This window comes from Gymnodraco acuticeps, unplaced genomic scaffold, assembly GCF_902827175.1.
Source record: "Gymnodraco acuticeps unplaced genomic scaffold, fGymAcu1.1, whole genome shotgun sequence".
Taxonomy (NCBI): domain Eukaryota; kingdom Metazoa; phylum Chordata; class Actinopteri; order Perciformes; family Bathydraconidae; genus Gymnodraco; species Gymnodraco acuticeps.
This window is the reverse complement of record NW_022990459.1, coordinates 146,662-160,680: the sequence shown is the minus strand read 5'-3', so window position 1 is coordinate 160,680 and position 14,019 is coordinate 146,662. Positions and strand designations below refer to the sequence as shown.

Below are 14,019 nucleotides of genomic sequence, written 5' to 3'. Positions count from 1 at the left end.
CTAGACCCATGTGACACCCTCCTGCTGTGTCCCATCACTGCACCGAACTTAACTAGCCCTTCACCCTTCAGGAAAAAATCAAAGTGTCCTATTTCTCCCCACTGAGAAAAAACAATACAAAGTTCACCAAAACATTAAACAGTTATTCCACACCCCTCTGAACAATTAGTTCTCCTTGTGGAATTTTCTGGAGGGATGTTGTCAGAAGTAGAGCTGTAAAGATGGGAGTGTACCATAATGTCCAATAGCTAGGCTCATTTAACAGTAGGGTTAATGCTTTTTCTCTTTTATATTATTTAGTAAATGTGTCAATTGAGTAGTTGTAATAGTTGTAATGAACAATTGAGCATATGATTGACCTTGAAAAACATTGATTCAAATGCAAAATCTTAACTCGCTAAATTAGCCACACAGCTAAACTAGCTTTCAAAGAACAGACTGGCATTCCCCCAAAAAAGTGTAAATTCACTTTTTTGTGGGTAATGAGGATAAATGCATAGCTGTTAAAAATTATACAAAATTATAAAAACATTTTCCAGCTGAGTCAATGTTGGCTAAGCTGTTAGATAGTTAAACAGTCGTGAGTGAATTCAGGAAAAAAAAAGTAATTCAAAAGGTCAAATTACCTACATGTCAGCCATATTCAATAACTAACCAATAGCCATTAAACTCGAACTTTATATGACTATGTTTTTTTTAAAGGTTAGCATTTGTACCCAATAATCCAACTATAGCAATTAAGGCTTGGTTTGTCTAAATTAACCACAAAACTTGGTATAGCTGCTTTTGCATTTAGTTTTTCGTAGAAAGAATGCTTCTTTTCAAATACCTCTTCTTTCACCTCTTGCATTTTTCTTCACCCCAAATATTTAAAAAAGCTGTGGTTTTTTAGCTTCTCTCTGCCCAATGAGGCTTTAACTCAACCACTGTGGCAATATGCTGTAGGCTAGGATTGTAAAACTCCTGCTCAGACCATACTCTATACACAGCTGTATGTTTAGTGACAGCTGTAATCTTTAAGCTGCAGAAAAATCAGCTATAAGAGTGTTTAAATTATGGTTTACTGCCACGTGTAAAAAAAAAAGGTACAGTAGTGTGGTCCTAAAGGTTTTTCTGAATACCCTCCAAAGACTTGTTATGTGAAGATGTCTGAAATGAATCTGAAGCCCTGCATGTTTCTAATTAGCTGAGTCTTTCGCCCTTGGTGGCTCTCACTCTGTCAGAGCAAGCCGTGTAACATATTAAACCTTTTCAGTTTTCTAGGAAAACAATGCGATGTTATCTGCGATGCTATCTCTCCTCAGCTTCGAAGCATAAGGCTGATTCGATCTCTCATTAAAGACATTTCTCTTTGTTAAAAAAACATGGACGCTTTCACCTTTTTAATTGTATTTTCGGGCAAGTCAGTTATGTGTTCATTATGCACCACATGATGCTTTTGCCTGAGATGATACAATACCCAGCGCTCACTTCAAGACATTAACCATATGAAGCAATAGGTAAGCATGGGTTGTATAGAGTGAAGTATCGTGGGAAACTCTCCTGTGCTGTGACTGAAGTGGTTAACTGTCTTTATTTGAAGTTAAACACTTCAGTCTTTACGAGGCGAACGCCCCAAACAACAGCCTGTGATCAGAGTAAGGGGTGCCACTTTCCTTCAAGATAAAAGACCCCAGCCTCAAAAGCGTATGTCTCACAATGATGAAAATATGACTTTCGCCTGAGGCATAGAAACAAAGCACAGGCAACCTGTTTGTTGATTAGAGGAGGCAACACAAAGAGAGCTGAGAGACGGTCATTGGAGGGGAGGAAATGGAGGCTGTACATCTACATTGCCCCCCACACCCACTGCTCTCAGCACAGATTGAAGAAGTGATAAATATGCATGAGTTTGGCTTCGACAGTGAAGGCCTTTGATGGTATGGTTGAGAGTTCTCTATCTCTGGAGCAAATAGGCTGAAAATAACTGTCTGAGAATGTTTACTTGGTGAGTGAACAATATGCGCTTCTAATGAGTAGAAGACTTTTTCATAAAGTACATACTGTATTTCTTGCCTGATCAAGTACTTTGTAGTCACAGCTTCTCTTTGACTAAAGCGGTCGTATAGGTTGTCCGCGCAAGTAGCGTTTAACAAACCATGGTTGTGTGAGGAAGTCAGTTAACATAGTGTAAAGAGTGAGGAAGGGTGAACATTTACTTATTTTTCCCTTCTTTACTTTATGCCACATGCGTAATCAGAATCAGAAACAGGTTTATTGCCAGGTAGGTTCACACATACGAGGAATTTGACTTGATGTCATGGTGCAGACATAAAATATATAACAAGAAATCTAATATAAAACAAAAAATCTTTAAGGACACCGTAATAAAATATAGCAATATAACAAACTCAATTACGAACCCAAACCTCTATATCTTCCTAAGCTTTACCAACTTTTGTTTTAATTCACTGCAGTACATTAACTAGGCGTTTAAAAACGATGACTATGATATTACCTGTCACTGGTAATCTCCAATCGTCGCATTTAGGAAAATTGCAATTGAAATCAATAACAATCTTAAGAGCTAAAAACTACAGATACACTTCAAACTTAGGAAACAATTACAAAAAGACTACAAATCTGACCAGGAATCCAATGCAAACGATTGTTATGACACGGAACAATGACATTGCAGCTTGGAGCCATGTTTAAAGAGCAACATCAAAATTCATAAAAAAAGTTAATATCATCTACTTTTCTTTTAGGATCTGTGGGCTCATGCACTGAGACCTAATTAAGAGATATTGTTTTGATCACACAGAGATATACACAGGCTTTATATGTAGCAGCTTCTCTTGAGTTGAATTTAATAGGAGATTTTTTCTTAAATCCCGGTGTGAAAGCACGTTTATTGTTTTACTAAGCCTTTTTCTTCTCTGTGTGTCCCTCAGACCTGCAGGCCTCCCAGTCCTTTGAGCACTACAGCATTTCAGAAAAGGCCATGGACTACAGAATCCTGCAGATGGACGAGGACCAGGACCGGATGTATGTGGGCTGCAAAGACAATGTCCTCTCCATGGACATTAACAACATCACGCATGGCACACTCAAGGTCAGCTTGTTATTAAAGTCAATCATTAACATTATTTCATACAATTCTGGCATCTCCTTTCTCTCGCCAAAAACAAAGGAGATTTCACAGCATGTCAGGCACATCAAAAAAACTGCAGCCCTGGTATTATTCTCATCTGTGCAAATTACCATACATTTGCCACGATCAGAGCCATTTAGGGTTATTCAAAAGAGACATAAAAATGCTCTGATAACTGATTCTGTATGCAGTGAGGGAGTTATCGTCAGTGTAATTGACAGGCATGAAGTGCATAAACAGATGGGAAAGCATTTAGGTTCCCCCAGGGAGTGCTGCACCACATCCATTTTTTCTAAGTAAATTGCTTGTTATATTCATTGAGTCAGACCTCCAAGCACCTCTCCCGGGTTTAAAAACTCACACATTTTCTACCGACAGTAGCTGGCTACCATCACTGACATCCTATCAAAACTGTAACTTTGACATTTATTTGGTTCATTTTTCGCAAATGTTCCCTCTGATTTCCGTTGTGTAAACATAACACGATAACATTTAATGTTGGCATATACACATGTCTTTCAATCTGTTGATGCATCCCAGTGCGCACTTCCAATTCAAATGCTGTGCTGTTTATCCCACCAGGTGTTCTGGCCTGCGTCTACAAGCAAGATAGAAGAATGCCAAATGGCAGGAAAGGACCCGACGGTAAGAATCCAAAAACCACCAATAAATAATAACAAATGAAGAAAGCTGTTAATAATCTTAAAATGTAAGTTTTGGACGCCATAAACACTATCTTAATGTGAGCCAACTGAATGAAATACAGAGATTAACGACAATATGTCCAACGCTTTTCTGCCTTGATTGTCGAGATCTAGAGGAAACGTTTTGTCAGCTGTTCCCAGATCCGTTCCTCCGAGTGCGAAACTGTGCATGTGGCCTCCTGGGATTTCCCTCTCCCATCTGTGAGCTTGTATCATGTCCAACCACATGTGTTAGCGGGCGGCAGATGTCTTCAGGGTCACCGAGTGGCCCGGAGTCCTCCTGGCATCGGCACAGTTTGTCAGGCGTGGGAGGATGGAGGGCCACGGAGCGCTGTAGAAAAAACAAACCACAATCAAAGCTCTCAAATGGGACGCAGCTCATTGACGCAGGGATTTCATAACCCGGTCTGATTCTGAGAAGCACTTGTCAGCTGCAACAGGATTTAATGAAGGCATACTGTAGGACTCAGAAGACTGATTCCTCCTACGCCTCTGTTTCCCTCTAATTGGGTTGTTCTGTTGTTTACTGACACCGCAGTGCAGAGTACAGAGAGAAAACACCTCCTGAGCAACTTATAATATGAATTGAATCCCTAATATTCAAAGTAACAATACAAGTTAGTTACCCTAGAAAGCATGAACATGGCTGCCTGTTCGTCTCAACCATCTCTCCATCCCCTGACAGCAGCTGGGGTAATGGAGCCAGGCGTTTGTAGAACATGCTGTTGCAGAAATAGAGAGGAAGCTGTTTCCAGTCACTGAGTGATTTGTGCTCTGAGTCACAGCCCGTCTGCTGCACACTGGCTCCCACAAATATTTGGGTGAGCCATCTTTGTGTGGAGCCTCTCAGTGGCAACCTTCTCCCTTCTGTCATCCCTTTTCTATTTACAACTCTGCCAGTTTCTCTTCCAATGTTCTCATCCGGTCTTACTATTTTTTGCCCCCTTTCCTTGGTCACTTTTTCCAACTCTCGGTTTCGTCTTTACCGCACTATATTTAATTTTCTCTCTTCCATAATGCTGCTCTTCTTCCTCATGAGGTTTCTTCATTTGCATCAGAGCCCCCATGTATCTGTTATGGTTACCCTGCACATCTGTATATATTAAGTTCCTCTTCCCCGATACAATCTGTGGTCGAGAGCGGCTCCAGAATGCAACCGCACATCCGCTGCCCCTGGGGGGGGGGGCACAGAAGGAGAAATATAGACCAACCAGGTTGATTACATCTGTTTGCTGCTAGCTCAAAAGCACTTTGAACTGGATTTGATCACCACTTGAATTTGAGACTGGGGGCTGCTCATCGTATGCATAGGGAACGCAAGAGGGAAATAAAACAGGATGCGGCTACCTATATATCCGACAGAAGATACGGGTGCAGGCCCCAAACCCGTTGGGTGTGTGAAGGTTGAAGGAGGGTGTAATGAGATTATACGGGAAATAAAAAGTGTGGAGAAAGCAAGACGGACAGAGATAGGGAGATAAATAACAGAGATGGGTGTGTGACGGTGAAAGGTTGTTTTTCTTCGATAGTTCCCAGTGCGCCGACCGCGAGCTGCAGCAGCTGCCATTCCTGCAGCCATGGCCAAGTTCCTGAAGGCTCCCCCGATACATCTTCCTCTCCTCCATACTTCTTCTTTCCTACACTCCTTTTTCTGCAAGCTCAGGCTTAATTAGCCACAAAGTCCCGCTCTCCCGCTGTTGCCGTTTGGTACATGTAAGCAGAGCTGGAGGAAGATCTGCCTCACCTAGATATATCACATATACCACTGACACTGTTTTTCCACTGACCTTAATTCCAGACCAGTGAGCTGTGGAATTGTTTGATTGTGTATAACCGTCATAGGAAGTGAGATACGTTTGAATTACTCCCTCATTTGGAATAGGATACTCCAGGAGAGATAAACAAGTTCTGGATTTGGTATTCACGTTGGCTGTGTACCAGGAAATACTGCAGACGTTATCCTCTGTAATGTCTGATGCGGTTAAGAAAATATCAAAGTACCTTTTTAAACATGCTGTCAAGTATCGGAGAAGTTTTTCCATCTGCTATTCATATTGAAAGTTATTAAAAGGTATTTAAGCTTGTATAAAGTGAATGTAATGATTGATGAACAGTGGCCACTGTGGCTACGAGTAACACTTAGCTAGATGCTGAATTATTGTGTTTAGTTATCTGTATCACTACTATATACAGAAACCAAGAATTGCTTATTTTTTAATGCAGTTATCTGAATTATAAATGAATTCACGAATGCATAGACTGAAGAAATTGCATTGTGTCTTTTCGTTAACAGTAACCTTCAGATCAGTCCTTACAATTTAAGGAGAATACTATTATAATTATTATTATTTTTGATATGTGGGAAAATCAGCCTTGTGTTTTCTTAACAATTCACATACATTTATCCAAAGAGAATTGTATACATGTATTGTATGGCCTATACATTTGATAAAGATCAAAGCAAGTCATTCTCGGTTTTCCGTCCACTCTGGGTTATGCAATTATATTTACAATCTAAGATTATATTGTACATCAATAGTTAGCTACCTTTAGCCATCATAAACTACCGGCCACAAGAACTCATCTATGAGTGTAGCAGCAAAACTTGGCGTGTTTGGCTAAGAATTCATATTCTCATTTGCACAGGGAACAGTGTCTTATTTCTTTACCAAAAAGCTTCACAGTCTTGCTTTAAAGCATTGTGCTAGAAACAAGGAGTTTATCAAAGGTTAGCCAAACAATTATGTCGGAGTTATTCTGAGTTTACAGTTGTTTTTCACCTATTGAACTTTTAACATAATTTTTTGTTTATCTGTACTTTCCAGCATGGTTGTGGGAACTTCATCCGGGTGGTGCAGCCGTACAACAGAACCCATCTGTTCATGTGTGGCAGCGGAGCGTACAGTCCCGTCTGTGCGTACATCAACAGGGGCCGCAGACCAGAGGTGGGAACACCATGACGGACTCACTCCACTAAATATACAAACTCTTTCTGGTGCAAACCATGTTTAGGGATTGTGGCCTGCATCACATCCATAACTGGAACTTTGAGAGGCTAGAGACTGTAAATATGTTTGATGGATTGTTCCTCCTGGTTTTCCATTCAATTACTTTAGGACACACTGCAGGCTGCTGAATCACCTGGAACATAATCCAAAAAACATTAAAAAACGTTTTTAAAGCTATCATATTGAGTTACCGAAGATAGTATAGGTCCCTTATATTATCACGAAAATACACCTAATTATATTAATTGAGTTAATGCACTCAAAATGCTTATTGCTCATTTAAGACTGTAATTCTTGTCTTTTTTATTCTCGGAAAATAGTTTAATCAATGTAAGTGTCACCTCTAAGCTAATACAATTCTCATAGTGGGAATACTGCCACCCAGAGCAGGTAAACAACATATATTGTGTGACAGATTAGGAAATCATAAAATAACAGGATGAGAAGTATTGATCTTATGTTGAATCAGATTTTATCTAATTTGAGAGGTTAATGAGTACATATATCATGGGTTTGATGGATAACTGTAATAATAGGAAATAAGATGTCTTCACAACACTGTTCTGCAAAGGAATTCAACATTAGAGCCAGCAAATACTGGAAGTGTGTGCAGCGGATGACAAAAAGCACAGAGGAAATTGCTATATCATCATATCATATTTTATCTTTCCCTGGAAGGAAATTCATCAGATAGCAACTGTGAGCATATTCTTCTCGTCAACTAGGAATGTAGCAGTGTCACCACATGACCAGAGAGACTTCATAACTTTATATAAGCAAACATTTCCTGTACTCAGTTTGATGCCTCGAGAGAGGCGCTGCAGAGGATAAGGAAATGGAGCTCTAGTGTCAGGGGCAGAGGGCTTATTTCTGGGCACTGTTCTTTTATCTCCAGCCCCACAGCTCTGGAAGTGAGAGCAGGGAAGCCCTCCAGTAGAAAAGTGCTCACTGAGTGAACAACTATTAGCCACAGACTGCTGCCAATATGCACAGCGAGTGAGCCTCCATACACGCTCTTCTTGACACACCGTTGTTCCTTTTGTCATTCGGGGGTTTTGTTTGAAAAGCAGCCTACTCAGTTTTCAACTTCTAAACTCAAACATGTTGGAGTCCCACGAATAAGATCTGTTAATTATAACAAGCTGCTTTACTGGGAAGTTGTTTGCAAGTTCACACAGTGGGGACCTTTGCCCCGGGAACGTGCCTCGGACTATTGTGTCTGTTGTAAAAGACAGAAAGGTTATTCACATGTGTCAATGTCAATCTGTACTCCTCTGATTGGTACACTGCAATAAATGTCAATCTTATTGGGTTCATTTATATCTTAATTAGTCTTTAAATCTTTTATAAGATGCAATAACTCCATTAGAGAAGTTAGACATGTAACATCGTATCAGTACATCAGTTGTCAATTGTTAAAGGAAGAAAGTTATTTAAAATATCGCCTTTATACATTTTAGTATTCTGATTTAAACATTTGATTAATAATAAAACTTGAGATTCAAGGGGATTATTAGGAAATCTTCCTTCCTCAGCAGATAAATGAGAAAATAGTCCTTTAGTCCAGACCGTTCACATCAGTTTTTCTACTAAAAACTTAATTTAATTAAAAAAAACACATTTTCAAGTGGATGGGGGCTTTAATGGTTCGTTTTAATATCAAATTACTTGTTAAAATTGATATTGTTTGCAGAGGTTAATGACAAAACCATGAAGTAGTCAGCACCTCTTGGCAGACTAACACATTTATCTGGAAAAAATGTCCTCATCTGACGTGGCTTTCCCATTCGAGGAAGCATCATCACCCCCATGGGCCAAACGTTGAAAGGATGGGAGAAGAGGCCCTGTAATTTATTTACACAGGTTATTGTAAAATATGTTAGGGAAGTCAGGTTGTCAACAAGTAGCAGATTTAAACTTGGCTGCCTTTCCACCTGAGATGGAGAGATGGCTATCAAACATATTAGCAAGAAAGTTCCTCCCTGGATTTATTTTTTTACTGTCCCACACGGGCCAGTTAGGGTAGACTCGGCCAAGACTGTTTCTAAAAAGGATGGAAACATGAGCTTTGCTACGTGTTGGGACATTTGGTACGCTCCTACATGCCGTTTATTATTGTGGTCGGCCACTTGAGGAAACCACTTTTCATATAAAAACTGTCTCCATAATGTCTGACTTCCTCTTCTCTCTGTCACAGGAACAAGTGTTTCTAATCGACTCGAGGAGCGAATCTGGGAAAGGGAGGTGCTCCTTCAACCCTCAAGTGAACACCGTCTCCGTCATGCACAGTATGTGCCTCCACCTTCATGAGAAACTTGTTGTTACCATACAAAATAAATCATTTGAAGTTTATTAGCCCTCTAGATTTGTTAATTTGTTCCTCCGGGGGCTGCATTTTTGGTTAAGTGTGAGTTATTATAGGTTAAATCTTTTTTTAAGAGGATCAGCGAGGCTCAAACACATAAGACACGGACCCCCAGAGGCTGAATAAGTACCCTCTTCAGGTCAGGCTGCACCCTCACTTTGATCTCTGATTGGTTGAGCAGTGTTGGGTTGCTGTTGACACGCTAAAGGCGACACATAGCACCCTCAGATCTGCTTTCTGACACCTGAGCATGGCCGTGTCAGCAGCAGTCTTTGCCAGCTAGTGAGCACACTCAGAGATGCCATGGAGGGAGCCCGAGAGGAGGGTGGAATATCCTTAAAGGGGTAAGGAGGAAGGGGCTTTGCCAAATCAAGGAGAGGTCAAAGAAAAGCCTTTGGAAGCAGTGATTCGACTGAGAATAAAGGGCATTGTCTGAGCTGTATAAAATCTGCGCTTCATCTCCCTGTCGTCATGTTTTGGCCCCTCTGTGACTGTCTGAGTGCTGTCAACACTCGCTCCTTAGCCAGCAAGATTAGATGCAGGCCACATTCCCCTAATCCTCCCCTAACTTGCCCCGCATTCTCCAAAACACATGGTCTGGAACCGATGGATGATGAAGTGAGAGTAAAGGAATGATAAAGAGCATGAGGCAGCGTATCAGCGGCAGAACACACACAGACTGTAAACCCATTCATAGGACATTATTTATCAGTCATAAAATAGGTGTTTCTGTATTTTCTTGTTTCTAGAAGCACTTTTTGTGTTTTGGCTATACAAAGTACTGCATGTTACAATATTGTTGATTTGTTGTATGTTCCCCTCAGACCAGGAGCTGTTCTCAGGCATGTACATTGACTTCATGGGGACAGATGCTGCCATCTTCAGGAGCCTGACCAAGAGAAACGCGGTGCGGACAGACCAGCACAACTCTAAGTGGCTTAGTGGTGAGCACACAAACATTGAATGTATATCTTCAAATATATATATATAATGCAGAAGCCATGAGAGTAAGGTGAGAAAAAAAAATTGATGATTGCAATTGTTGTTTCTCTCTGTTAATGCCTTTAAAATAGGTAGACAAAAAAAAGGTTAATTGTTACGGACAAAAACTCCCTTTATTAAATCATAACCTTAGGAGAGAAAAACAATTTTGATCAGAATTGTTCTCACTTACCTCTCTTTACTCCAATAGGTTTCACTTCTTTAATATTGATTGCTAAATTGTCTTTTCCTTTTTTTTTCTTCCATCAGAGCCAATCTTCATTGACGCCCACCTGATCCCAGACGGGACAGACCCTAATGATGCCAAATTGTACTTTTTCTTCCGCGAGAGGCTGACGGATAATAGTGGAAACACTAAAAATATCCACACTATGGTGGCCAGAGTGTGTCCAGTGAGTTCCCTTTTCTTTGCCTAAATAAATCAATAGTTTTCCGGTTCTCTAGTTCCAATGTGCCACTTTTGTCTGCAGAGTGACATCGGAGGACAGCGCAGCCTGGTGAACAAATGGACCACCTTCCAGAAGGCCCGGATGGTGTGTTCGGTTCTGGAGGAAGACGGCACCGAAACTCACTTTGACGAGTTAGGTGGGTGAAATAAGGAACTGGACCATTTGGGTGTTTTTGCATGTTTTATATCTCCTTTATTTGTGGTGTGGCACGCAAGCTCCTTTTGTTTTCATGAAACTTGAAACATTTTAAAACAAACAAAAGACCATCCGTATTCCCTCAATCTCTCTATTTTTTGTTCCTGTGATTGCTTTCTCCAAAAACAATCCGTGGAAGTCCTTTTTGTTTGGTCTGGATTGGGACTATAGCCTTTTATGAACTCTCATAACAATTATTCTGTTGTTTTTTGTTACATTGTAATCATCTAAGCATATTGTTCCAGTCCTTTTGGGGCCTCAGCTTTTAAAACCTCAAACACAAGCTTGCAGCACTTTAAACCTGCTTTTTCATTTATATCATCCGAGCAGTCAATCTGTCAACATGTGCAGTTATTAATTCATGCATTATTCGCTTTTTGGCAGTCTCACCTGCAGGATGAAGTGATGTGGGATAAAGGGAATTTGTTGAAAGTATTAAAAGTTTGTTTATGTGTGCACATGTGTGTTTTCCCTTACAGAAAATGTGTTTTTGCTGGAAACCGATCAGCCCAAGGGCCTGTTGGTGTTTGGAGTCTTCACGTCCACAAGGTAAGTCTAACGGTAAAGCCAACGGTAACATTCCTGCTGGCCTCAGCGGTTATGTTAATCACTGACTGGATATCAAAAGGAGGGTAGGGGCTTGTATGGCCTGTTACATGGAGACGTCATCAGTCTTGTTGCAGACCAGAGTATTCTGATGATCAATTACAACAGCTGGGTGGCTTACCATATGGCCCTCATTTTTATGTTTTTTCCTTATGACCGCAAGCATGAGTGGATCATTATGCTGACCGAGTGAAAAGGATATGTTTATAGTACGCATTAATACAGTATACGTATTACGTGACATGTATTGTTGGTCAGATTTTTATGTGTGATAAAGAATTTCATTGCTGCATTTTTCAGATAGTTGAAACCAGAGCCTCGTTTGTCAGGTTGTGGGGTTGTTAGTTGATGGTACACTACATCGCAGCAGATGTTTTTTGTTGTTGGGAGTTTTTACTATGTTTTTTTTTGACCAGTTTTAAATGCTAGCATTACAGATCTCTAAAATTGTAAATAACCACATTTTGACATACATTGTGTTCTTTTGGTTATTATATTAATTATATATATAAAGTTAAAAGTCAACAATATTTATAAAGCTTTTAGTATAGTTAATCCCAGAACAACTATATTTTGGTACCTTTTAGAATTTCTACAACTTTTATGATCTCTTCAATAAGAAATGATGGAGACATTTTTGTTTGTTTTACCACATACTGACTCAACCTCTGTAGTAATTAGGGAAAACCACACTAAATAAACTATATGAAACATCTCTCATTCAGCAGAAAGTCTCAGTCAGCAAGGTTGCATAGTAATGTTGAGGTTTAAAGGAATGGTCACTTGATCCATGTCTTCTGATCTCTAATTGAGTTCATCTGGTAAACCTAGCCCTCGATTCACTTGTTGCCAGAGGATCATATAAAGGTTACAGTAGAGTATCCCGGCTCAATGAACACAGCCAAACCAAACAGTGAGGTCCTTCAGGTCTCCCACCTCAATGTTATTCCTTTCTCCACACTGTGATTCTTGCTAAGTCTCCACTTCACACAATATGCTTCTGCTCCCCCTTTCAACAAAGACTCTTTTATGTGTAAAGCAGTATGCTTTTAAATGACTAAGCCAAGCCACATCAGATAAAAGAAGGGGGACTAGGAGAGCTATCCCCTCTGGAGAGAGGCCTTGGTTCCACCCAGACTGCATAACAGCCTAAGAAACAGAGATTTAATAAACAACTGCAGAATATTTCAGCAGGGTGGGTCTCCAGGATGTGATTGCAGTAGATTCCCACTGTTGTGTTTTCTTCAAAGTATGCATCTCATTTCCTCAGCTCCGTGTTTAAAGGCTCGGCAGTGTGTGTGTACAACATGGCCGACATCCTCACCGTCTTCAACGGGCCCTTCGCTCACAGAGATGGACCAAACTTTCAGTGGGTGGCCTTCCAGGGCCGCATCCCTTACCCAAGGCCCGGAACTGTGAGTTATTTTCTCAGCCTTTCATTAATCAATTAATTATTCCGGAACATGACTCTGAAACTAAATTTAATTTAAAATATGAATTTTATCCAAAACTCCTTTCAAATTTCAGGCCAGAAAAGCAAAAGGCAGATACACATATTGTATTACCAGCCTTTGTCTTATATCAGTTAATTAACCAACAAACATAATTAAATGAAAACATTTCAGTAGCTGAACATACATATTAGTCATTAAGTTCATATTGCTAAGCTATTCATCCTCTAGTCATCAAATATTAGAAGTAATTTCCCAAAGAATACAGTAGTAGTAAAAACATAAACAAAGGCCCCAATATGGACACTTGTGGGACTCCATATTTAATCTCCATATATTCAGATCAATTATCAGAAAAACTTTACAAATAGTGATGTATTTTTCCTCAATGAGGATATGTTTAAACTATTCAACATAAACTAATGTACTGTATTGTGTCAATGATGACACTGACAATCTTTTTAACTCTATACTCATTATTTTGTTTCAGTGTCCTGGTGGAGCCTTCACACCTGACATCCACACAACAAAGGAGTTCCCAGATGACGTGGTGACCTTCGTGAGGAACCATCCAGTCATGTTCAACCCAATTTACCCGCTGGGGAGGAGACCTCTGGTCGTCCGGACCAACGCTGACTACAAATACACATCAGTAGCAGTGGACCAGGTCGTGGCCTCCGACGGCAACTACCAAGTTCTCTTCTTGGGAACAGGTATGGGAGAAAAGCATGTCCTGCTGTTTTTAGAATAGCACAGTCAGCTTTAAGGGTTTTTTTTGTCTCCAAAAATTGTTACGGTCCTTGTAACCTCACGTCCATCCCATTCTAGTAAACGCAATAGCACTCTTTCATCAAATAGGCACACATCTGTCCATTTGCCATGAGCCCAATGATGCAGAAATGGTTCTCGTGCAGTTTACATTTATTTAAAAATGTTTAACTTACATTACTTTTGGCATGAGTATCAGGGCCTGATCAAAACTGGATTTGTAAGGCTGTTATTGATAACAATAAGTGTGATGTGTCTGATAATTATACAGTATGTCAGCATATGTATTTTTTTTAAATAAACAGACTTTCTGATACCTGCATATTGATTTTTAAGCA

The 14,019-nt window shown here is 40.1% G+C and overlaps 1 protein-coding gene across 1 annotated transcript in view; it reads left to right on the top strand.

Annotated features, from left to right (window-relative positions):
• The window catches only part of sema3c (sema domain, immunoglobulin domain (Ig), short basic domain, secreted, (semaphorin) 3C), a 39,522-nt gene that overhangs the window by 14,621 nt on the left and 10,882 nt on the right, over nucleotides 1-14,019 (top strand). Inside the window, exons 3-12 of the mRNA XM_034225860.1 lie at nucleotides 2,934-3,094; nucleotides 3,716-3,778; nucleotides 6,663-6,782; nucleotides 9,043-9,133; nucleotides 10,035-10,154; nucleotides 10,462-10,604; nucleotides 10,683-10,797; nucleotides 11,336-11,405; nucleotides 12,733-12,877; nucleotides 13,404-13,626. Of these exons, the coding sequence (XP_034081751.1) occupies nucleotides 2,934-3,094; nucleotides 3,716-3,778; nucleotides 6,663-6,782; nucleotides 9,043-9,133; nucleotides 10,035-10,154; nucleotides 10,462-10,604; nucleotides 10,683-10,797; nucleotides 11,336-11,405; nucleotides 12,733-12,877; nucleotides 13,404-13,626 (1,251 nt within the window). The remainder of the gene's footprint in view (nucleotides 1-2,933; nucleotides 3,095-3,715; nucleotides 3,779-6,662; nucleotides 6,783-9,042; nucleotides 9,134-10,034; nucleotides 10,155-10,461; nucleotides 10,605-10,682; nucleotides 10,798-11,335; nucleotides 11,406-12,732; nucleotides 12,878-13,403; nucleotides 13,627-14,019) is intronic.